At 39.5% G+C, this 24,723-nt stretch overlaps 1 protein-coding gene across 1 annotated transcript in view; it reads left to right on the forward strand.

Moving 5' to 3' along the window:
* Positions 1 to 426: 426 nt before the first annotated feature.
* The window catches only part of FAM83B (family with sequence similarity 83 member B), a 49,917-nt gene continuing 25,620 nt past the window's right edge, over positions 427 to 24,723 (forward strand). Inside the window, exons 1-2 of the mRNA XM_035542979.1 lie at positions 427 to 551; positions 5,039 to 5,542. Coding sequence (XP_035398872.1) covers positions 5,099 to 5,542 — 444 coding nt within the window. The 5' untranslated portion in view covers positions 427 to 551; positions 5,039 to 5,098. The remainder of the gene's footprint in view (positions 552 to 5,038; positions 5,543 to 24,723) is intronic.

A 24,723-nucleotide genomic window follows, 5' to 3' on the forward strand; every position in this document is an offset into this window, starting at 1 on the left:
GGTACAGCCAGGTATAGCTCCCTTGCCGTGACAATCTCCCTGCAGTTAACTTAGAAACTGCGACTCGAGGCTGAGGGGTGCAGTTTTTTTCCCAACTCACCGTTGAGCTTTAGGCTTCATCTCCCAAGTACACACTCCCAACACACACACAGACACTCACACACACCCTCACACACCCACACAGACACCAGAGACTGCCGGTGTTCGCGGCTCCGCGGGGCCGTGCCGAGCCGAGCCGTGTCGTGCCGGGGGCCCCGCCGCGCCCCTGGGAAGGCGCTGCCCTTCGCTCCGCGCTGGGGCCGGGCTTCCCCAGTTCAGACAAGTTCTCGCCCCGCTTCTCTGCGGCGGCGGCGGGTTGTGGTGCGACACCGTCCTGACATGTTGTAACTGGTTTCCACACCCACCGCGCCTCAGAGCGACGGACGGGAAGTACCTGCGAGGAGCCGTGCGCCGGCCGGCCCCGCTCCCCGCAGCCGCGATCGCAACGAGCCGCGACCCCCCGCCGGCAAGGAGCCGCTCCGAAGGCGAGTCCCCCCTGGGGCAGCCCGGCAGTAAGTGGCTCTCCCTCCCACTGCCCCGACGGGGCCCGGCCCGGCCGCTCGGACCCCCGCGGAGCCGAGCCCTTGGGGCGCCGCCTCGTGTCCCCCCCCCTCGCCCCGTAACCGCGAACGGGGGCACAAAATGGAGGCGGCGGCGGCGGGGCACCTGAGGGAACGGGTGGGGATGGGGTCGGGGTGGCGGGGGGCTGGCGGCCCTCGGGGGCTTGCTCACACCCCTCCCGGCTACCCCGCGTCCCTCAGGGGGTTTGCGGTGTTACCTCCCGGGGAGGTGGTGGCGGTGGCCGAAGGTGGCACCCGCGCGGTGTCCCCAAGGCTGAGGCGTGCCCGAGCACGTGGCGGCGCCCGCGGAGGCCGTTTAGGCTGGAAAGTGAACTTCTAGCCCCAAAAACGGGGCGAGCGGGGAGCCTTCGAGGGGTTCCCTTCGGGTCTGGTGCCCCCGAGTGAAACGATTAGCTGCTGCTGGCCGGTGTTGGAAATTATTGTCTGTGACTGATGCAGTTCCTTGACACAGTGGAGAGCAGGCGTGGGAAAATCGCCTGTTTATTCCCTAAAAGCCTGGCCACAGCTGCCCCGGAGTGCTGGGGAGCTTTGCGAGATCCCTTTAGGGTGTCCCAAAGAGCATACAAGGACGATGGTGACACGATGCCCCCGTGGCTTAAATTCCCCTTTACCGAGGTGGCAAGATGGCAACTTTGTGCAGAAACTGGCCAAGTTTGAGCGGGCTTCTTTCAGGAAAGAGATACGGGCGTCCCTAGGAGAGCACCACGGCCAGGGCCTTCCTGTGGACCGGCTGTGCGAGCCTGAGGGTAGAGCTGCTCCCCAGAGTTGCTGAATAGGAAATTTTTCAAATCCTGAGAATATTAGCAAGGCTGGGAAGTTGCTTGTCTTTAGCTCTAGCCTGGAGGACTGTGCTCCTGGAACCAGCGCATAATACTGCATCATTTTCTTCAGTAGGCACTCGCCATCTGTTGCTTTTGTGGAAGCTGGGATACTCTGTATCTTCCCATAAAAATACAAATATACTTTTCTTTCAAGCTTTTCTTCTTACTGCATTCAAGATGGCTGATACACTGGACTGGAACTAACAGTTAAGCTTATTTCTCAGGGTATGAACAACAGCTTTCGTGGTAACATTTGTGGTCATGTATACAAAACCCTTTAGAGCATAGATGACATCTACAAAGGTGGGAAGATGGGTTTAATCGAGCTCCCCGGAAGCCTCCAGAGATGGACCTCATTCTTCACAACCTTGCTGATAGCCTTGTGTCTACCTGAGGAGGTTAAATACTGATCTTTGAGGAATCGAGTTGATTATGCAGAAATCATTTTACATGGTTGAAGAAGACATCAAAAATAAATATTTTAGAATTTTGTTTAAACCTCTGTCACTCTATCAAAGATTTTAGTGGTGTCAGATGAATTTCTTACAAAACAGCTCTTGCCTCCCAAGGAGGAAAGTCCCTGTTTCAAGACCTCTAGAGCTTTTGTCAAATATACCTGAAGCCATAATTTTAACTTGAGAGTTTTCTTTTGTTTCTTCTCATGAATGTATCACATGCAGATATCCTTAATTCAAAAAACTAAAACTGGAATTATTTCATTTGTCTCATCTTCTGTGATTTATTTCCATGCTGACAGATTTAACATTTATTTTCTTAAATAAATGTATACAGCTTTAAACGTCTTTTATAAACAGCACTTGTAAATCAAAGATCAACATCAAAGATGTTCCCTGTAACATAACTATTCTTGTTTGGAAGACACTGCACTAATGTTGACTAAAGTCTCACCTTTCTGAGATGACGGTATATTTACACCTTGCTTTCAGCATATGTTGTATGTTTAAGCCTACGTTATTGCATTTGATCCATGCCCCAATTAATTAGTTCACTGGTTTTAATAAAAAGTCAAACAATATACTGTACCATTACAAAAAAAAAGAAAATTACAATATTACAAAAAAATACAAATATATATATATATATCAAAAGAACAAAACAAAAAAAAAGGCATATGAGTCAGTGTATACACCTGTATGGACACACAGGCACATACATGCAATCATTTTTATTTGTTCATAACATTCAATATTTTATATTGCACAAGTTCACATACTAAATACAGTCCTGTTCCCTTACATTATTTTTCAAATGAAGGAGAGAGAAGAAAAAGGGATTTAGAAAAGGTTTTGAAATAAACACGTAGCTGTCTTTCTCAACTATATATATGCAATAAGTGGCAAAACTGTTCAAGGACTATATCCATTCTAAATTAATAATCATTTCAGAAATATCTCTCATTTGCCTTAGTAAAATCAGGATTCAGCCTTTAAAGTCATACTAAGACTGTTTTCTTACATTCTTTGGAGTGATCCTAGTCCTGGAAGGTCCTACAGCAAGGGGTATGTTAGGTTCTCAGGAAAGTTACATATATTTGTGTTCAGGCTCTTCAGAACAACTCAGCTCAGTAACTCCTTGTACTTTTGGTAGTTTTTCACCATTCATCTAAATTTTCTTGAAAAGCTGTTCCATGTGGTTGCCTTTCATGGGACACTGATATGAAGCTTTTAGTTGTACAATATTTTAAGAGTATGACCTTAGAAATGGTCTGTTTTGACTGTACTGCATGCTTGGTTCTCTGCCACAGTATACCATAGGTTGTCATCTGCAACAGAACAAAGTGTGCATGAAAACAGTATTGTTCCCATTGGTAACACTGTATTTCTATCTGTTAATGATGGAGGAATGAAGCCCTGAATATCTGTCACAGGAATACATATAGTTCTTGATCAGTGGAGAGCCATCAGATCCCTTTCACTTGCTGCTTTCCAGTTCACCACAAAGAGCTACTCTAGAATCAGCCAGAAACACTCCTTTCCCTCAGGCTCGAAAGCAATCCTATCTGGGAAGATCTATCCTGCTACTTGGCTGGGAGACAGGATTCAAATGGGATTATTTCATATGACATGCTGATGCCAGCCTCAGATCTGGATTTTTCTTTCTTTGTCTTTTTTTTTTTTTTTTTAACCTCTGACTTCCCAAGTTGCTCAGAAATCTCAGTTTCATTGAACATTTAATTGCGTTTTGGAGTATCAGTAATGTATGCAGATTTTGATTTACCTTCCTGTAGGTTAATGTAGCTAACTTATATTTCCTTTCAAGAAGATTTAAACTATTTCCAGCTGATTGTGGAAAATGAAGTTTGCAAAAATATCTGAAAGGTCTTGATGTGAGAATTATATTTATATGCCAGTAAATGAAACACCATGCGACTGTTCCTATTATACTGCTATACCAATAATTAGGCTTGCAAGGAAACCCAGTGTTAACTTTCAAACAATACTTTGTATATGCTTATCATAATTATTCTGGCTTCACTGGCTGTTCTTCCTACTTCTGCTGTCTTTCTCCTAAGCTTCGCAATGATGTAAGCCTTATGCCCTAGCCCTGAGAGATGAAACACTGCTACCATGCATCATCTTTCTGTTTTACATGGCTGTGGTCTTTCCATTCTCATGTACATCCCCCTTTTTCTGGCTTTCCTGCCCAGTGCAGAAAATCATTGCTGTTCAGGTTTTAGGCGAACAGTGGCTGCGGTTCCATAGGGTTGTACAGGCGTGAGGGAAGAGACATTGGCCAATTATCCCCTGTCGACCTTAAATCCCAAACTGACGTAGCAGGAACCAAGCCTTTCAATCCTTGTTAAATGAAATAAAAAGATGGTAAGAATGAATTTATAAATCATCAGCAGTAAACAGCTTACTTATTATTAATGTTTTGAAAAAAAAAAAAAGGTAAGATTAAAGCAGCCGCTCCTTTTGGCAGAAGGGATGAGCAGGGTGGAAACTAGACATCAGATTGCTGATTCAGAGGTTGATCCCAGATGTGGGAGGAGACATCATTCTGGAGTTCCTCATAACTCCCTGAAATGAGGAAGGTTGGTCCTGCTTGAGAGCAACAAGTGGATTAGATCAGCATGGGAGGACATATAGATAAGGAGAAGGGCCTGAATGACTGTGGTTTCAAAGAAGGCAGAGAAAAGGTATGTGTTACATCAAAAATTAGGAAATATAATTGGGTTCTGAGGTGCCTCTCTCAACACTACTCTGTCAGTTATTACAAAGAGTTTTGAAACAGTACCTGTAGTCATGAATTGAAATATACTGCGGGTATGTATTGGTGTTACTGGTACCTTGTATTATGAGTTCTGCTGTAGCTTTTAGTACAAGAGCTTCACCAAGTCACTTAGTATCATATGTGTTTAGTATTGCCTTAAGTAGAGGAGGCTTTTTAACTAGCTCATTAATAGTCATTTGGGAGTGGTCATCCCCAAGGATTTTCTAAACATTTTTAAGTTCTTGGAAGGTGTTAGAAAAACTTACGGCAATATTCTAGCAAAGTATTTTGTATAGTATCTGTGTATGTGTATCAGATTACTACAGATATTCTGATTGTTGTCTTACTTTCCTCTCCTTATAGGTATATTTCGTCAGCTCACGAATGGAAGTGTAAGAGGCTTTATACAAAATATATGTGAAAATGGAAACTTCATCTTTGCTGTCATCTCTACATGATGAATGCAGATCAGACAACTACATCGAACCTCATTACAAGGAATGGTACCGAGTAGCAATTGATGCTCTAATTGAAGGAGGTTTAGAAGCCTACAAAGAATTTCTTTCCAAAGAGAGATGTTCAGAGTTCCTTGCAGATGAGGAGATTGAATATATTTTGAACAATGTTCATAAACTTCCCCAAAACACAGTTTATTCGTCTAACCATGCCATTGATGACACCTCTTCCTCGGGAACATACTGGCCTATTGAATCAGATGTGGAAGCTCCAAATCTTGATTTAGGTTGGCCCTACCTGATGCCTGGAATTTCTGGTGGCACAAACATTGATCTGCTTTTTCACCCTCCACGAGCACAGCCTTACACCATAAAGGAAACTATTCGCAAGATGATACGAGATGCGAGAAAGGTAAACATGAAAAATACTGTGGAAAAAAAAGGTAGCAATAATAATCTAGTTGGTGTCTTATCAGAAGTTGTTTGTTTTTTTTCTCCCCTGGCAGGAAAAAAATATCTGGCTGCTAACAACTTAAACTGAAAACTTCTCCCAGACTGAGATCGGTCCCTTGCTATATCATATGCACCAATGTTATTAACCTCATTTACAAGGGATCAGGGATTAACTAGAGGGATTAATGAAATGTAATTACCATTTTACTATAATGCTGACCAGTCCATGAGAAATTTGTAGATAATCAGCATGCCTTTTCTTTGACCTCAGTTGAATATACCTCAGATGACACAATTCTACCCAACTTCAGGATATATCCTAAGGTTTCTCTCCTGCGTCAGTGGGAATGAATATGTACAGTTGGAACATGCATCAGTTTGGTATGCTGGCCTGTTGTTACAAGAAAATAACAACTTTATGTATATGGGACTCATGTACCTTAAGGTTCTCAGCTTTTGTGATTTTGCATGTCAACTGTCATCATGGAAATTAGTCAGGAAAGTATTAGAGAGAGCTGGGAAGAAAAAAAAATAGATTTAGGAAACAATGAAATGAGTGTTAACTAGGTACCTTACCTTCATTTTTGGCTAATGCCTGATTTATAAGATATTTGAACACTTCTCCAAATGTACTTGTCTCTGCTTAGGGGCACTTCCATCCTGAGTTTCCTAGGACTTAGGCCTAGATGTACAAAGTGCCTCTTACTTCCTAGTGTCAAGTGTGTGTTTTTGGTTTTTTGTTTTGTTTTGTTTTTAAAGCATGTAAGTGTGCAGTTCTGTTTGACCCTGCACCAAATTACCTCACTAAATAGATCTTACAAGGTTTCAGAAGTATTCCTAGCAAGTATGACACACTCTCCTTTCTTCAGCTTATTTCTGCATATGGGCTCTGTGAGGGTTTAACTCTGTAGGACATCCAGCTCAAGTGCCTCTGTAAACACTATAGTGACTTGAATGTCTGTGTAAATGGGTGTAATAGAAGTGGACTGACATGGCCATGGAAGGGAAGGACGTCTTTTTATGATGTCTCTTTTCTATTTAGATAAAGCATATAATTTGTTGCCACAATAGAGTTATCACCAGACCTTCTGTCGTGCAGTTTACAGCGCAGAATTAGTCTGCTCTCATCACAAGGAAGAGAAGAATTGCTTTTTCCCCTCTGTGTCCCTTTCTAAATAACAATTGGTGTTTTCTGGTTTTGGTTGTAGTAAGACTTGACTTTTAACCTTGACTTGGCTGGCATACTCTTATCTTTTTCAACGGCAGCTCCTGAGCTATGAATGTATCTATTGTAAGGGAAACAAGGAAAATGGAGTTAACTCCAGTGCCAAGGCTAGTTCAGTTTTGTTAGGTCTCAAAATGCCATAAAGAAATGTTGTTTCTAGTCAATTTTTACTGTTTTTCTGCCTGTTTTGTTTATGTGCAAACCAGGCCCTCTCCAAGGGCTCTGTTGGCTCATGGTACTGTCTTGTTAAACATCATTTTAGGGAGTATGCCTCCTCTGAATTCAGTTAGGTAAAAAAATTAGGTGTGATTCTTACCCCTTTCTGAAAAAGAACTTTAATGTATATTACATTAGCTCTCTGATATGCTGTGTCATTTCCACGTTACAAAGAGGATATAATGTGTGTGTCACTGTCAAATCTGACAGCTGAAAGGCTTGTTTAGTTGATCAGTAAAACCTCAAGATCAACAACCATAACACTTCTGATACAGTGATATGGGTTAGTCGCTTCGGAAGCAGCAATTAAATCTAAAAGACGTTGTCTCTTCTGTCTGCAGATACAAGTGACATGCATAGAAGAGTTTAAAGGATTTCTAAGTAAGGTAAAATAAGGCATTTAAAACATGCCTACAGCAGGAAAACACTTTGTAAACAGGCTAACCTACTTCTCCTAAGCCACTTTTCAAAATAAAGTTACATTAAACATGGTTCTTTGTTATGTAGCAGTGGAGATGTGTAGTCATATGAGAATATTCAAAGGAAATAGAAAAAGGTCACACATGAAAAAAAGAAACCTGTAAAGAATAAACAAGTTCTTCAGCAAATCGCATTAAACCAATAAGCAAAATCTATGGGAATTTCAGCATACTTCTGTGGGAAAATAAAGAGGCTGTTGGAGATGGGAGTATTTGTACCACCTAACTTTAAGCACCAAACCTGCATGCCTGGGTTCAGGCACTGATTTCCCTGGGCTACCCAAGCTTGGGGCAGTGGGAAACCAACTCCTACAAGGGCAAGTCAGAGAATGTTTCTGCACCAGTTTGCCCAATGAAGAAAACTATTTGATATGTTTATATGTATATACAAGCCCCAAAATTAATAGATGAGACTGAGCTAGTTGAAACCTAGATTCTTTTGAATATTTGAAGATATACAAGGATAAGATGACATTATTAGTGGACTTACTCTTGACCTCTTTCATGCTTGATGCATCACAGTGTCACTCCTTAAAATGATTATTACATATGTTAATTCTGACCTTAAGAAGACGTTGTAAACAACATTAGGCAACTTGCTGGCTGACAGCGATTTTTTCCTGACTAAAGAGGAAAATCATATGTAAGGCTTTGCTACACTAGGCTGAAAACGGTGATTATGAAAAAGTGTCAGAAGGAAATCTCGTCTCGTGTTTCTTAAACGTATAAGATGTAGAAAAACTATGCATATCACCTTCATGGTAAGTACAGTCGATATAATAATGGAGTTTTTCTTACAGAAAAGGGTCAATATTATTGAATCCTAGAAAATGAGCCGGCCACTTCAAGAAGATGAGTGCATGTTTGTGATGTGTGTTTGTGAACAACTAATAGGGGAGCTGTGTCGTACACAGGATGACATTACATTACAGTCTATGCTACAGCACTTCTGTGGGATAGGCACGCTGTCAGAGTGAGGTTAGCAGAGTGCCTTAGGTCAAACCTAACATGCCAACAAAATGGGTTTACTGTTGGTGTAACTAGACCTCATCTCCAAATGATACAGCTTGCCAGCCGCCCTCCTCTGTCGACATAACTGGTGTTCATACGCGGAGGCTGTTCGGCATGACTGTGTCAGCTAGGGAAACAGGAGTCTTTTTCAGATGTTAATACAGCCGTGTGGGAAAAAAAAAAAACCACTGCAAGGTCTGTCTGACCTTGATGATGGACAGACTTTTGCAAACAAACCGGTAGCCTTATTTCTTGTGTGTTTTGGAGGCTTCTGCCTTTAATCATTGGCAGGTTTCCGGCTTCTCTGAAGCTTGAGATGCTCCTGCAGCCTGACTCATCCCAGCTGGGCTGTCTGAACCACAACTGATAATGTTTAGCAGTTTTTCCTGACAAGATTATTCATCTGGGAAATGGTATCAAGACGATTAGTCATCTGTGTCAGGTTAATGTGAATCTTCCTTCTCTTACTATAAAGTAACGCTGAAATTTCAGTAATGAAGTGTTTTTTCCCTGCATGACTTCTCATAAGAGATGCCTCAAAACTGTCAGTTGTGAGGCTTGTACATGGGTGCAACAAACATCCTGTACCGTCTCTCAAGCGTGATGGACAGGGTGAGGCAACGGGGAGAGGACAGGACAGAGCAATAAAGGGTCCTTCTGGCTCTGTTTTTCTCTCACTGCATTAACTGGATTCCCCTCTCCACCACCGAGACATTCCTACATAGTTTTAGAGAGAATGCATAGCTCTGAGTCTTTTAGATTGATATCCAAATAAGGATCAGCTCTTCCTGGAGAGAATTCAAACCTGTTTTGTAAAGAACCATGTTGTTTAGACAACCCAAGGGTTACTGTTTTGCAGCACAAGCCAGAAAACACTGAAAGACCTCCCTGACATACTTTGGGGATTTCTGATGGAGTGTTTTAAGTTGCTGGCTATTCAATAAACATGCAACCCAGCACTCATTTCACTTTATTCAAATAGACTAGCAGTCTTAAACCCAGGTTTATAAAATCAGTGATAGTTGTAAGACTTTTTAAAAAGTTATTTGCTAAGAAGGTTAAATGGAAATTTAGATAGTGTATTACCATTTTAGAAAATCAAAAAAGGCAGATATTTTAGCTGAATTGCTCATGGTTGTTCTTTTTAATGGGAGAAATGTTTGCAAAACTTGGACCCTTGGGAAGGAATCAAGTTACACTGTAAAGGAGTGTAATTTGCTGTTAAGTCTTGCTGGACCCACTGCATGTAGGCCTTTAGTAAGTCACAGAGGACTTTTTTTGAGTTCTCGTGAGAGAGAGCTATTGTACAAAATCTAAGTATGATTTCCGTGTTGTGTTATAGAGCCCCAGCCCAAGTCAAATAGACAAAAACAGTTGACTCATTTTATAACCATATAAAAAGAAAAATATTTTCTTCTGGTTTCCTTTTGTTTTGTTTTGTTTTTCATTTGGTTTGGTTTGGTTTCTTTCAGGCAAGAGTGAGAGGTTGTGTATAACAGAAAAAATGATTATTCACAACTGATGTCCGTGTTTGATTAGATGTATAAATACAGTAATCATGATCTAGTACTAGCTGCATTCTAGTATGAAAGAAAATCAAGCTCTTTGCATGCCTACATGAAGAGTGATGCCTCTATACAGAAAGAACCTTGTAGAATATGGGTGTGGAAGACTGTTGTGCAATCATTTCTTACTCTCTCAACAATACTCTTTGCCAGCTATTTTAAATACAATTTGAACAGAGTCTGGAACAATGATAATGAATCGTGCTTGTGGCAATGCTTGTCTTAGCTCATTAATTGCAACAGTCCAAGCAGATGAGAGAGGGGCTACAATTTATTGTTCAGAAAAGCTAGAGAAATCTGCTGAATCCAGGGAGAGGACAGGTAAATGAAATAGCCATCCTACTCAAAAATGGTCTGTACTATTTTTAGAGCATCTGATAAATGATGGATATGTTTTTTAAGTTCTCAGTTGTAGATGTATAGGCAACATTTTCCCTGCTAAAATATTCTGCCACACAGCAGGTGCTTTTTGATTATGGTTCCATGCTGAAAGGTACATTCAGCATTTGCTTCTGCTCACCTTCTGTTAAAAGGTTTCCCCGTATCTGAAAACCAGCATGGCAGTCACGTGTATAGTTTCCAGGTGAAACACGGTGGTTAGCCTTTGACAGATTTATTAGAGAGAGTGAGGTTGTGTCCCAGCTTTTCTAATCACATAGCGCACATGCCATACACTGGACTAGAACGTGTCAAATTCTTTGTGCTCCTACTGTGTGATTTGGTGTCAATTTTTTATCTGCTCATGAGTAACCATGTCAGGTATTTTACCTGCTTGGATTTGCCTTTGGAGTCTTCACCCTTTTTATTTGCTTGTCCCCTTCGCCCCTCACCCTCCCACTCTCTGCATAAGCATAGTCATTCAAATGGCGATACATACAAAGAGAAGAGGCATCCATGGGACACATCTTGTCCTTTTATATGACTATTCAGATTTCATAGGAGAAAAGTGCAAGGACTTAATTATCAAACTGTCCTTAAAATTAAAGGGCAGGGAAATGCTAATTTAATTGCCAACAGGAAATTGTCTTAATACGTCCTGAATTTTTAACATATAGCAGAACTTTTATAAGTTTTCTGGAGAAGAGGTTGGAACAGTTTTGAGACGTGAAAGTTTAGGAGGGCAGGGATGTAAAAGAGCACAAATGATTAACAGAAGACCTGGGACTTCTGTTAAATGCATTTCTTACACATAGTTGCTCTACACATTATTCCCCCCTTTTTTTTTCCCTTGGTGGCCCTCCCCGTTCAGGAGAAGCATCTAAAGTTAAAGAGCAGACCAAGGCTAGGGCTAGCACAGGGAGGGGGAATCTGACAAAATAGTTTTCGTCAGTTGTGTTGTTTTTACTCTCAGGTTTCTGTCAGATCAAAGGTTTGCAAGACTATTTAGCAATATTTGACACTTGCATTTTATATTTAAAGATACCATGAACTGATGTTTGAGTATTGCTATTTTTATGTCACCACTGTGCTAGTATGCTATGAAAATATTGGAGATCTATCATGAATTTCAAAATGGAATAAAGAAAATTAAAGAACAGATCTTTTAGGCAGTTCTATTTATTAAGGTCTTTCATTCACATATATATAAGAAGTAAGCACATACATATGTTTCGTAGGAATATTTTTCATTAAAACCTGTTCTCTCATTGACATAAATCTTTATCAGGCAAAACAAAAGAGTGCTATTAAAAAGTCATTCACACTTTTTGTGCATTCAGTAAAGTGTTCTTTATCATATTCAGCAATACTTCTGTACTACAATATGCTGAAGCAATTATGAGTAAAGATCTGCTATAAATACAAAACCGTTGATTTTGCCCAGGCAAAATGCTTCATCTAGTGCACAGTCCAGTGTATTTGCATTTTCCCCCTCTTTTTCTTGCTTTTCGAAAGAAGACTGATAATGTTGGAAGTGCTATTTTTGTTCTTCTGAATTCCTATCCTCAAGAGATCTGAGTTTTCATAATTTTTTCAGCCAGGGAACAATCTTGCCTGAAAAACTCTAGGCTTAATCACTTCACATTCAGTATTGCCGTCGGCCTTTTTTGATCTCTTGCAGACTTAGCATAGCGTTTGATCTCTAATAGCTTTCCAACATAGCCAACAATGCCCTGAGGGATGGGGGACACATTTGGGGCAATTTTAATCTTTAAATTCATTTGTCGTGAATCAGAATTGGGAAACCAAAATATTCTACTACCTATGAATGGATTTTAAAGGAGCATATACAGACTCTGCCCCGCTGCAGGAGTATTTGTGTAACACAATACAACAGAAACTACATGGAGTGTGGAGAACTGCTGGTGTGGAGCAAAACAGTCCTGAAGCACAAAATCCTACTACCTACTATCAGAAGTTCCCATTCTCCTGTTCAGTCGGGGTGGGAGAGAATACCACTGAGTTATTTGTATTTAGTTCCCTCATATGGCAGATCTGACTACGAGTATATACTTCACTTGTAATTATTTCCGAACAGCTCTCTTGTAGCTGTGTTATTTTCCCCAAGGAGCAGTGCAAGAATTCCAGTTCAGGCACTGATAGTCAAAGTACACGTTAGAATTCACCTCTTCAAAGCAAGTGCAGACCTTGCCAGTGATACCAGTGCAATCACTATTTTCCTTTTAGCCTGCTGTTAAATTACGTCTGTGACTGTTTCCCAATAAAGAGGTGCTATTCTGTACAATAAAAGTTACAGTCCTTGTGTTCAAAAAGCTTTTCAGCATGCTTGAGATCTCACAGGGCTTTTATACTTAAAAATCCGACCCTGATTTACCTTAGAGAGGAAAGAAGCGAGGGCCACCAGAATAATCAGGGAGTGTAACTGGATTTGTTACTTCAGAGGAGGTTCTACTGACATCCATAAAATGACTCACCTCAGTAGAGCTGTTCAAAATAAATAATTGCAAGGCCCACCCAATGATGGCTTGCTTGATCAGCAAAGTTAATAATTTTTCAGAATACAGTCCACTGAAGTACTGTATCAGTAAGCCACTTGAATTTACAGTAGTATTATTTACATTATAAATATGTAAGTGGAAGCAACCAAACTAGCTGTCTGTGCTTCTCTTGCCTTTGTGTGACATCTTTTCCCATATCCTGGGTGTTTGTTTTCTTAAGCTGTAAACATCATTATGTTTTGCTACAAGTCTGTCTATCATACAGTTCAACTGGTATGTCAGTTGTCCCGATTGGTGCCAGCCTGTGGAGAAATGCCACTGCTACAGTATAAGCAGTAGGTTCAGAATTTATGTGCTCTCCTTTATCCTTAGCCATCAAAGAACATGACCAAAGTGTTTAGAGTTTAGTAGATGAAAATGCTAAGCCACAAAGGCATTGAATTAATATATATCGCAGTTCAAAAAGAACCAATTATAAACCAAAAGCCTGAGAGTAATATACATTAGCAAACAAAGCAAGTAAGGGCCAGATAACAAATTTTTATTTTCTCGTCTCTGTGGTTTTGGTTGATAAAACATCGTAATCTTGCATTTACTGTTATATTTATGAAAACTGATGTCTGAGGAACATCAGTACTTCTCCAGACATGCTTGCGTCAGTATATGACAATAGCTTTGTAGTGCTTACTTTACAAAAATATTTTTAAAAGTGTAAAGGTCTTTCTTATCTTCAGATAAAGAGGGTGTTTCTTCAAGACATACCCAGGCTGTTCTCATACCTTAGGTAAGAGCAGATTACCTTAACCAGTTCTGTCTCTTGGTCTGGAGCGCTTGCACTCGCTGCCCAGAAGATGTAAGACCTGAGAGACCCAGAACAAATTCCTCAAAAACAGAGTCTATGGTGACCCGGGCCCTCATCAGTGAGGCATGCGGGCACAAAGCTGCCTTCGGAAAACTTCTGTGCTGCACCTTTTATCCAGGGTTTTTTTGCTAACTGCAGCACCAGATCTCCTCAGGCCTTTTCGCTTCTGCAAGTGATCTGCTGTAAGAGATGAAGCCGTACGATAGGATAATATGAGAAGTTATGCGCTGTATCTTAGAGATGAAAAGAGAACTTTGATATCTGCTTCATCCCCTAGCAGTCAGGCTTGAACAGTGGCACTGGATTGTGCATTCAGGTGGCCAAATGGGTGTGCCTTCAGTTCAAACAGCAGATATAACATCTTAGCCTTATTTTCATGCTGTTTCCTGGAGCTGCAGGCACTCTTTGCCAAGCAGGCTGCACTTCAGCTCAATAAACTTATTTTATGGGTTGAGCACTAGATAAAGCACCAGACATCATATTTTAATTCAGGTGAATCTGAGTGGCATTGACCTACAGAAGGTATTGGAGTTAGTGTTTTCCCACTAGGCTTTTGATGCTCAATATGCCAGACATAAAAATGGTGAAATAAGGTGAAAACAGGTGAAATAAACAGCACAGAAGAAAACCAGGTAGCTGCTGATTCTCTATGGGACCTTCCCAAGAAGTAAGAACATAGTCACCAAAGGACAGCCCTTTTTAAGCCAAGCAGAATTCACTGCTAGTGAAGCGTACCTCCTGAGCAGTGACCGTGTCAGCCAGCAGACCAAATGCCAGGGATATATTGCCCGTCACAGCAACCAGGTTTGCAGCCAGCATGACAAACACAATAATAATAACAACAATATCTGAAGCTGTCTACTCTGCTGATAATTCCTTGGCACTACCTAATGGCAGATTAGCACACGCACAGAATAATTGCCTGGAAAGTCACTGTCAAGGCTGTGGATTTGGTGGTTGTTGTTGTTGTTGTGTTTTTGTTTTGTTTTGTTTTTATAATAGACAGTATAAGTGATTGCACAAGGACTATTTGGTAGGGTTCTGTAACTTGTCTTTGCTGGGAAGGGGGAAAAATATCAGTCGTTCATTGGATCCAGCTCTTCCATATGTGCTGATAGAAATCTACAGAAAGTTGCTTTAAAACATAAAGAAACTGTATTATTTTGCTCAGAGGAAGTTCTTCTGAAATGAGGAAAATAAACTTAGAGATGAAATTGGGAATTATGACTGATTCTTGTATTTATTTATTTTCTGTCAATTTGTTGCACCTCTTAGCACTATGTGATCACTAGGCTGGCACTTTATGTGGATGACTGGAAGTAAATTTTTGCTGTAATATCAGTATCTATTTTGTTTGTGAGTTCTAGGCTTACTGAATTTTGGTGACAGTCACTTGAACCAGAAATCATATTAATCAGATGATTTGATTCCTTATGCATAAGTTAAATTTCATGATGAAGGTGCAGCCCTGATCTGAAGTGCTGTGAGGAAGCATTACAGTCTCCTGATCTAGGAATTTTGTCCCGAGTGGAATTTTGTCCACTGCCTTTGCAGTGGGCTCTTGGGAGCCCAAGAAGCTCTTCTTTGTAAACTTCAGCCTTGCTGAGTCAGGGCTCTGAGTGCGTTTTGCAGGAATAAAAGCAAAGGAAAATATGTGCAATTTTGGGGACTAAGAGAAAAAGATCTCTGTTAGTCTTTCAGCTGCTGGAGGCCTTCATCTCAGAAACCAGTGCAACAGCTAAACGCTGTTCATACCTCCTGAGGGACCATCACTCTCTGGAGCAGTCACCCAGGGTGAAAATGCTGGCAGCTTGGGATTGCTTAAGTCTATCCATGTGGAAAGAAGGGGACAGTTTAGGATGAATGCAGACGGGCCAATATTTGGTTCAGCTGGGCGCTGTTCTGCTCGGTCACCCTTTGATCAGCAGTGACTCTGTGAGAGTCAGTATCAAAGGGAAGGCAGTAAGGCATGCATTCAGGGAGATCTAGATTGGACATTTGGAAGAATTTCTTCACGGGGGGGGGGTGGTCAAGCATTGGAACAGGCAGCCCAGCGCAGTGGTGGAGTCCCCAGCCCTGGAGGTATTTAAGAGACCTGCAGATGTGGCACTAAGGGACAGGGTTTAGTGATGTGACTCAGTAGGTCACATTAATGGTTGGACTTGGTGATCTCAAAGGTCCTCTCCAACCTAGATGGTTCTGTGATTCTATGACTATTCTATGTGTACAGTGTCTGTAAGATGCAGGCATTTCTGCTGTCATCCTCTGAAGTGACTGTGCTTACAGCATGATAGGAAACCTATACATTTTGTTCTTATTCTCCTCCCTCGTCACCCCACCACTGCAGCTCTTCCTATCAGACAACCCTCTCTCCTCTGCCTTTTTTCCTTTCATCATGCACCTCAGCCAGAGGCAAGCGTTCACTGCCTGCTCCAGGTACTTTTGTCATCTTGCTTGAATGCAGTTCCAGGTGTGAAATCTGGGAATTTAAACTCCCTCCTAAATCACAAAAGAAACATGGGTGCCTTTGAGGATGCAAGCCTGCAAACCTTAAGCAAGTGCTTGCGGTACATGGTTTCTTTCCCCCATCCCTTATCTCCCCTGATATGTGAAATAGCATTAAGGCATTAGAAGTACAATAATGCTTTTAAATCGCTGGTCAAATCACTTGATTTTATTGGCAGGTGTCAGATAATTTATTATCAGTCATAGATCTAAAAAATTAAGCACTAGAGTAGATATTTTCTGGATAGGACCATCTTATTTGTCCTTTGTATTATTTAGCAATAAATTAAGATTTTAAATGTTATTTTTGATTATTTATTTTTTTGGGGTGGGGGACAATGTTGAAGTTTAGAGATTGAGCATTTGTGTGTCAGAAATTACAATAGATTCATTATAAAAATGAATTGTTTACACAATTTGTTTCATTTTGTCAAACAATGCATCTAATAAAACTTGAAAAGAAATTTTATGGGTGTTTAGTAAAGGGCAAAGAGAGAAAAATAATACTTGCTCAAAGAAGACACATTTTTTTCTTGAAGCAAAATTAGATTCCTAATCCTGAAAGGTTTTAAATACTTCAATTTATGTACATGAGAATTTCCATTAACTTAATACGCTTATGTGTTTGCAGGATTGATGCCTAGGGATCTGACCATATATCATTAAGAACTGGATTTTAAATATTTAAATAATCGTCTTCTATTAAATTGTGCCACAAGTACATTTGTAATACAAAATGAACATGCATCTTTAGTTGATTTTGACTCTGAACGATTAAAAACAGTAGCACATCCCCAAGCAAACAGCCTTCCTTTTTTAATTCTAAATAAGATCTGAATATCTGAAACCCAAAGAAGGCATGGAAACTGGTGGAAGGTCTTCCCTTCCCAAAGTGCTGTTGCACCACCCAGTTTTTCTTTACTGATCCAGGCATGCGTGCACATGCCCATGTGCCACAGAGTCTAACCTGAGGGAATGGACGCACACATGAATGTTGCATAAGGAAAAAAAAAATCAGTTCTAAGAGCAAGACTAATTTCTCATGTTGATGCAGAAAGAGCAAGAATAGGTTTTGCCCATGTAGAATGTTTATCAAAAATATTTTTTTCCTCTAACTTCATATGAGTGGCCTGAATTGAAACGATTGAGTTCTCTGCCAGCAAACCTTAAGAGTTTGTGCTTGGGAAGGAAGCTTTGTTATCTTCTGCTACATTGCACATGCTTGCTTAGCTCATTCGCAGTGCAAGGAAAATTCCTTACCGGAGTTTCTCAATTTGTACTCTGAGGCTTTTGAAGTGATTGCAAAATAGATATTTAAAACACACGTACTTTTTCATGCATGCTGACATGCAAGCAAAATGAAAAAAAATTCAGTAAGAAGTGAACATCTAAAATCTAGCTATAACTATAGAACCGTCTAAAATAGATTATGGATTTTGATTTTTAAATGACACATATTCTTAAATATTTATCAAGACAACACCTTGAGGAATACTTTCATGGACAGTTATGACACTATGCTGATACAAAATGGTGTGCGCACAGACATTTATTTTGAATTTTGTTAGTGTTGTTTCAAAAAATCCTAGAGATCACAATTTCATACTCTGATAAATTCCATGGAGAGACATTGTTTATACTATTTGAGGAGGTGACTTGCTACATTTAATTATACTAACAATTCCCTCTTGAGATATAAAGTAAAAGGAGAAAGCATTTCAGTTCAATACGTTACTCACTAGTTCATAACACAGCTGTCTGTGTTGAAAGTAGTAGACCACACATAACAAAAATACAGACGTTTTGAAAACAGAAAAGCTTTAATTTCTGAAATTTGTAATAATAGTACTTAAGTACAGAAATTGAAGTTACTAATCTGAGTAGGATTCCAGGCAGGAATTAGGTGATGATCTCTGACAGGCTTTTTTTTTTCTCTTTTTTTTTTCTCCATAATCTGTAATTATTTTTAAAAGAACAAAAAAAAATCTAGGTGTTTTGTTCGTTTGTTTGTTTGTTTTTGATTTACAGCAAAGTGCATTGACTGAAATGTTCTATCAGCACAACTGTATAGCATTGCATGGTATGATATTATTGTGCTGAATAAACAATAAAAAGTTGCAGTGTTTTTAGTCCAAATAGAGAAATCTCCTGGCCTTGTTTTAAAGACATTCAGAAGTAACAATAACATTCTGCTTGGTGCTCTTCAGTTTACACTGGTTTTCACATAGACATTCTAGTTTTAAAAACCAAAAAGGAGCTTGAAAACACAGTTTGTGTGGGATCCATGGAGTCGGATGTGTACAAAAAGAAATGGATCTACGTTTAAGCATAAGTTTTTCTTGCTCAACAGCTCTGAATTTTGACAGTCTCCTTGACTGGTCTTGGCTGAATGTGAGTATGTCACAAAGTTTAGGAAAAAAAATCCCCAATATGGCACAAAAGTACAAAAATCTCTTGGCGATACGTGTTGGGAGTATTGTTATCCCAGCATGGGAGATGTTACTGATACTTGCACTAAATACTTTCCTGTTTGGAAATTTGGAAATTATATAAGAATGGCATTTGAGTTTTTTCTCTAGTGAGGAGGATTTCAGAAATATGGAAATTTTGGTAACATATAAATTAAAAGTAACCTAATCGGATGGATTTTTTTCTGAATTACTCTTCTCTTGAGTTCTATAGTGCTGACTTACAGTAAAAATACTGAATTATATTTTTGTATCATAATATATATATTTTTCAATATATATTTTCTCTCTATATATATTTATTTATTTATTCAGACCTATGAATAAAGTCCATAGCAATTGGGATGTAAGTAGCAGGCATTTATCTGTTTTGGTTTTGTACTTAAATTGCTTTGCTGTGGCTGTGGAAGGGGTTTTAGTCTGAAACAGTAAAACATAAAGCAAACTGCTTGGTTAATCTTGTGAGTACAGAAATCTGTTTACCTGTAAACAGAGGAAAAAAAAAAGTGTCTTTAAATAATTTTCAGAAGACCTGTGTAAACAGGTTATATAATATTTATATAAATGAATATGCACACACACACTCTGGAATTTGAAAAGCTGCCTATCAGCCGCTTCCGAAACAAGCAGGGCACCACTCAGGCTGAAACGTGGAATGCTTGGGAATATGACGTAGGTGAAAATTCTTGCGTGGTAATTATTAACATGTTTAACTAAATTAATGCATTATGAAAACTGACAATGGCACGTCACTTAGGACATTTTAATTTCAAAGTCGTGGCTGGGTTCTGCAGGTCAGCAGGCTGTCCAGGAAGGATTTCAACGTTAACAAAACATACCTTATTTTTCCTTCCTTTCTCAAATTTGCTAAAAACCACAGAACCAACAAAATCTCAAATTAAATATTCCAGTTGTTTTCAAGTTGCCAAACATTCCTCAGTGTTTTGGAGGATCATCCGTTTGCATTATTTGCTGGTTTGCTCGCTCTCAGGCATGTTTTTGGGTGCTTTGTGACTGGGATTTTGAGGGCAATGAATCTTTTGCCCTGCATTCAGTAAACTTGGTGTGTTGCAGTCATTTCTCACCAAATCCCAGTGGCAAGGCTTTAATTTTGAGCTTGTTCTTGTAGCCACAGTCTTCCCTGCTAGACTAGTTGTCATTCTGATATTTTAATTATGATATTTTTTGTGTAAGTCATTCTTAGTTACCTTTTGATTGTACTGTGTTCGTGTGTCCTCTCCTTGGGCCCTGTCATTGCTTTTATTTTCACGTATATTTTTCTAATTGATTTTATTGGAAGCTGTTTTGGAAAATAACTGTGCAAACATACTCCTCTACTCAATATTTGCATCCTTTAAAATCTGACAGTATGTTACGTGTTCTTGATGCCCTCCCTTTTCATCTCCGCAGCCACTTCCAGGTCGCAAAATCAGCTAAGGTTGATAAAACGAACAGATTCATGGATTTTGATGCCAGAAGGGACCATTATGATAATGAAATCTGACTTCAGGCTTAACGGAGGCCTAACACTATTGCGTCTTCAAAGAGCTGATGCTAAGAATAAATTTGACCTCAGAACAGTTGGGCACTGGCCTTGCAGTCAGCACTGGGAAACTAATCCATAACTGCTCAGGAGATCGGGTACTCTGTACTATCCCTTTTCTCTAAATTACAGAGTTTGCTTGAAGAAACCCATTTTGCAAGTCCGGGCCAGCCCTGCCTGAGCTTTGTGCTTGCATATCTCATCGCTCTGACACGACAGTGAGCCAAAAGAGAAGGTGCAGAGAATTGCAAATGCAGGACTGCAGGGCGAGGCGAGGCTCGGGCTGCTGCGTAGCTGCAGGGATCGCATTCAGAGGGACTTCGGGATGCTCAGCGTCTCTGTAAACACAGGCCATTAGCTTCTGAGGACTTGTTCGCATGGCATGGTAAAGTACAGTGAGGAGATTGACAAGAAGCAGGGCGTTTTCGCCTTCCCAGAGCATCATGTTAGTGTGACTAGACTGTTTCCAGCAATGAAACTAATTAGTCACGAGCTGACTCAGATGGCCCGGCGCAGGACAGCAGTGTGACACGCACACACACACACCCTGTTAATTTTCAGTTTCCCAGATAAAAATAGACGTAATAATGTTATTCCCACATTTATGAAATGGTTTGTGCTTTACATATGAAAAGCTTTCAATAGGTACTTAAGTGTTATTGCAAGTAATTTAAGAGGAATTCAAAAAGCTGCTTGTTTTTCTGGTAAATTTGCTAAGTCTTTTATGGCAAAGAAGTAGCAGACTTCAATAAGTTTTAATTTTTATAGGTATGCCAGGGATGATTTAGAAGGCCATAAATAACATTAGTCTATTAAAAATATATTCCTATGCTAATATGCTCAAGAACTAGCTAAAATGCTAGAATGCCTTCTCTGTTCCATGCATTTTTATAGATTAAAAGATCTTTTAAATACTTAAACAAAATATATATATATATATTATTCTTTGTATATTTTGTATGGCTGAATATGAAGGTCTTATGATTAAAAACATTGGTCTATGACTTATAAAACTTGCGCACAGATTCCTCTTAGGACACAGACTTCCTGTTTATTTTTCAGCAAATTATTCAAACTTAGTTTTTCAGAAGACTTTTATGTTCTCTAATACCACAAAAATTAAAGATCTAGGTTCCCATCTATCAATGTGAATATTCGCTCAGACTGATTTGTGGAAACATACATAGTATAGGGCACTGATGTACTAAGAATAGTGAGCACAGTATCAAGAGCTTAAGCTGGAATCCACCTTCTCAAGTTCTTCTAGTAGTTTAAAACTTCATAATTTGCGTCAGCCAGTCCAGCGTCTGTTCTTGTCCATGAGGTTGTTTGGTTGCTTGCTTTGGAGCAATCAAGCAGAAATATTTCTGTTGTATCCAAATACAAGGGGGAGAGCAGTTCACTTCCCCATTTCCAGGCCGTGTTCTGCAGTTCCTTTTTTTTGTTACAGTATTCCTTCTGTGCAGCTGCAACACACAGGAAAATAATTTTGTTGTTCACTTGAAGTACTGTTTCTGATTTAGGCTGCATTTCAGGGAACACTCAGTCATCCATGTAAATGTTGTGTCTTACCCGTTGCATACCTGATGCTTGCTTCACTGCAAAAGATTGTTTCTGCCTCGATTATGATGATATAGATTGTATTTTTTATCATGGATAAGAGACTGGAACATCTTCCAGTTACCAACTACTAGTTACAGTTGACCAAAAATAATAAATTCCCTGAAAAATTCCTGCCTGACAGCTGTGCCTCAGATGTCTAGTGAACGTGGCTGTTCCAGCACCTGACAGTGGATTCAGAACAAGGAAAGACTCTGAAGGACAGCAATAGCTGTATGCATTTTTAAGGCAGCAAGAAAAAAAAAGGAGAAAAGCAGCCTATTGTTGCATCAGAAATGAGTGCTGTTTTTTCCACACTTCCATATAATGCGGTTTTTATTTTTTTATGTAAAGGAGCAAATATTAGAATATGTCTTTCTCAGTCAGTGTGTGTATGCACATGCGTTCCTCTACATGCACACATAAAGACTGTGTTATAGAAAACATGTTTTTAGCAATGCACACAAACAAAGAAGGCCTAGTAGCCAGGTACAGAGCCTTATTGGCATGAATCTGTAGGTTACTCAAGGGAAGCTCTCTTTTGAGATCAGAGAGGTACTTCATAAGAACAAATGTTTATTTGAAAGGTACTAGTTTGCATCAAAAAGCAGTTATTTTCCAAAGTGTTCTTGGAATAAATTTTTCACCTCTCCTCCACAGAAGTATTGCAGGTTCTCATCTTCATAGTTATTTCAAGCAACACAAGTCAAGTAGTATATTATGCTATTACCGTGCTTGGTGCATTTTTCAAGAGCAAATTTTCCATCGGAATGTGGCTTAATTGGAGTCCACGAGTGGCTTGCTCAGTGGTGTTTCTGCCTTTGTTCCTTACAGTTAGGCAGAAAAGGTTGTTATGCAAAACAAGTGAATTGATATGGCAGGCTCTCTACCCATCGTGTTTACTTACATATTACATATAGACCCCTGAGGTGTACATCTATTCAGCACAGGAACATTTGGTGGCTGCAGGTGCATCACTGACACAAATATGCAGCCAATCTCTCAAAGGAAGCTACTGTAGAAAGTTCCTGTCACAGAGACTGTTTTTCTTCCTCCTTCACTCTTAAATCCAGGTGCCTTCTGTGATGTTTTGGAAGAGACTCCTTTGCCCTAGCAAGAGCTTTGTATTTCTTGCAGGTGTTCAGCAGCTTCAGGATGAGATCTGTGATTATCATTCCCCAAATGTTTGGGGGTTGCGGGTATAACTGGCATACCGTGCACATCACGAAGGATATTTTGTAGAAAGGAGAATGATCTCACGTACATGAAGCTGTACAATGGAAGACTTGTGATAACCTGTTTCTTTGCTACCCATTAATAATATCCTATTAATTTAGGATGTTGGTCGCTAGCTCAATTGTGTATAAGGGGTTCAGCTACCTGCACGCTGACAACTCATTTATTTTAATAACTGTTTGTTCATTTTATTCATTCACAAATTAGTGCTTTGCATTATTCTTGTGAGGATGAGAAAAATGAGAGGAGTAGACCAGGAAAAACAGATCTCAGTGCCTGTCCATGGCTGAAGCGATGGACTTCAGATCGCAGAACTCTCTCCTGCAGTCCTGCTGGGTCTTCTCTTCCCTAGATGCAGCCTGGACTATTGATTTAAGAAACTACTGTAAATACACTGAATAAACTTCTAAACATTGAAAATAAACTTTTACATTTAAATGAAAAGACTAGTAGATATTAAAGATGGAGCATTATGGTTATCTGATCTGACTGTGTCACAAAGACCAGGGATTTTTGCATAATTACAGTATCAAATTGCAAATGATGAATTAATACTTTTCCTGTAGCCTTGCTGAAGACCTGTATGCAGATCAGTGAAAGCTGATGCTAATTGCATGTGCACACAGTGTCACCAAGATCATTCTTGAGCTGATCATCAAGATCATTCTTTGCTTTTCTGGCAAAGATGGTTGATCAAAAACTGAGCTCATATTGGGACCAAAAGATCAGTTCAGCAAATACCTTGCAGAAATAAATAAGAAAGAACCATTTCTTTCTATTGTTTGTTTTTAAACTTGTTTCTATTCATTTCCTTTCTTATCTATTGACTGGCTACTCCCTCAAATTACACACCCTCCTTGGAAGATTCACCTTTGGACAAGAATAATCAGGTTTATCGTAAAAGTTTTCAGAGGGTTTTAAAATTGAAATAATTTTTATAAATACAGTATTTTAAATAATAATATTACTATTATAAGTTTTTAAACTAGTAGTAATTTTAATTGTAATTGTAATTCCTCCATTTTTCTTTTTTTTTTTTCTTTTTTAATTGCTACGCTTGATTCAGGAATTGTATTTCATTTGCTACATTATTCCATTCTCATTTGCTATCCTCTCCCCGGGTCTACAAGGATTCTAGAACTGCTTATCCACTTCATTTCAGTTTGCTCCACTGGAGGTTTGAGCTTTTTTTTTTTTTTTTTTTTTTTTTAAATTGTTTCCCTGCTATTTCAGGCATCTTGCTTCATTTGGTAATGTGCATAATTATTTTTTCCCTGAAAAGCTACACGTAATTACTTATGCACTAGCTTAATCTTTTCTTATCTTTAGGACATTCTGCTGATGCTTTCAGAATATTCTGCAATTATTTTTCCTTTTTCATCTGATCTGTAATAAATAGTCCGGCATGCCAGGGTAATGGATTTCATTTGAGGATCTCAAGATGATTTGCAGACAATAATTAATTAATTAGTTTCACAACCTGTCTTTAAAACAGGTGAAATTGAAATGCGGGCTGGCAGCATGCTGTCATTAA

The sequence above is a fragment of the Cygnus atratus genome, chromosome 3 (genome assembly GCF_013377495.2).
Source record: "Cygnus atratus isolate AKBS03 ecotype Queensland, Australia chromosome 3, CAtr_DNAZoo_HiC_assembly, whole genome shotgun sequence".
In the NCBI taxonomy this organism is placed as follows: Eukaryota; Metazoa; Chordata; class Aves; order Anseriformes; family Anatidae; genus Cygnus; species Cygnus atratus.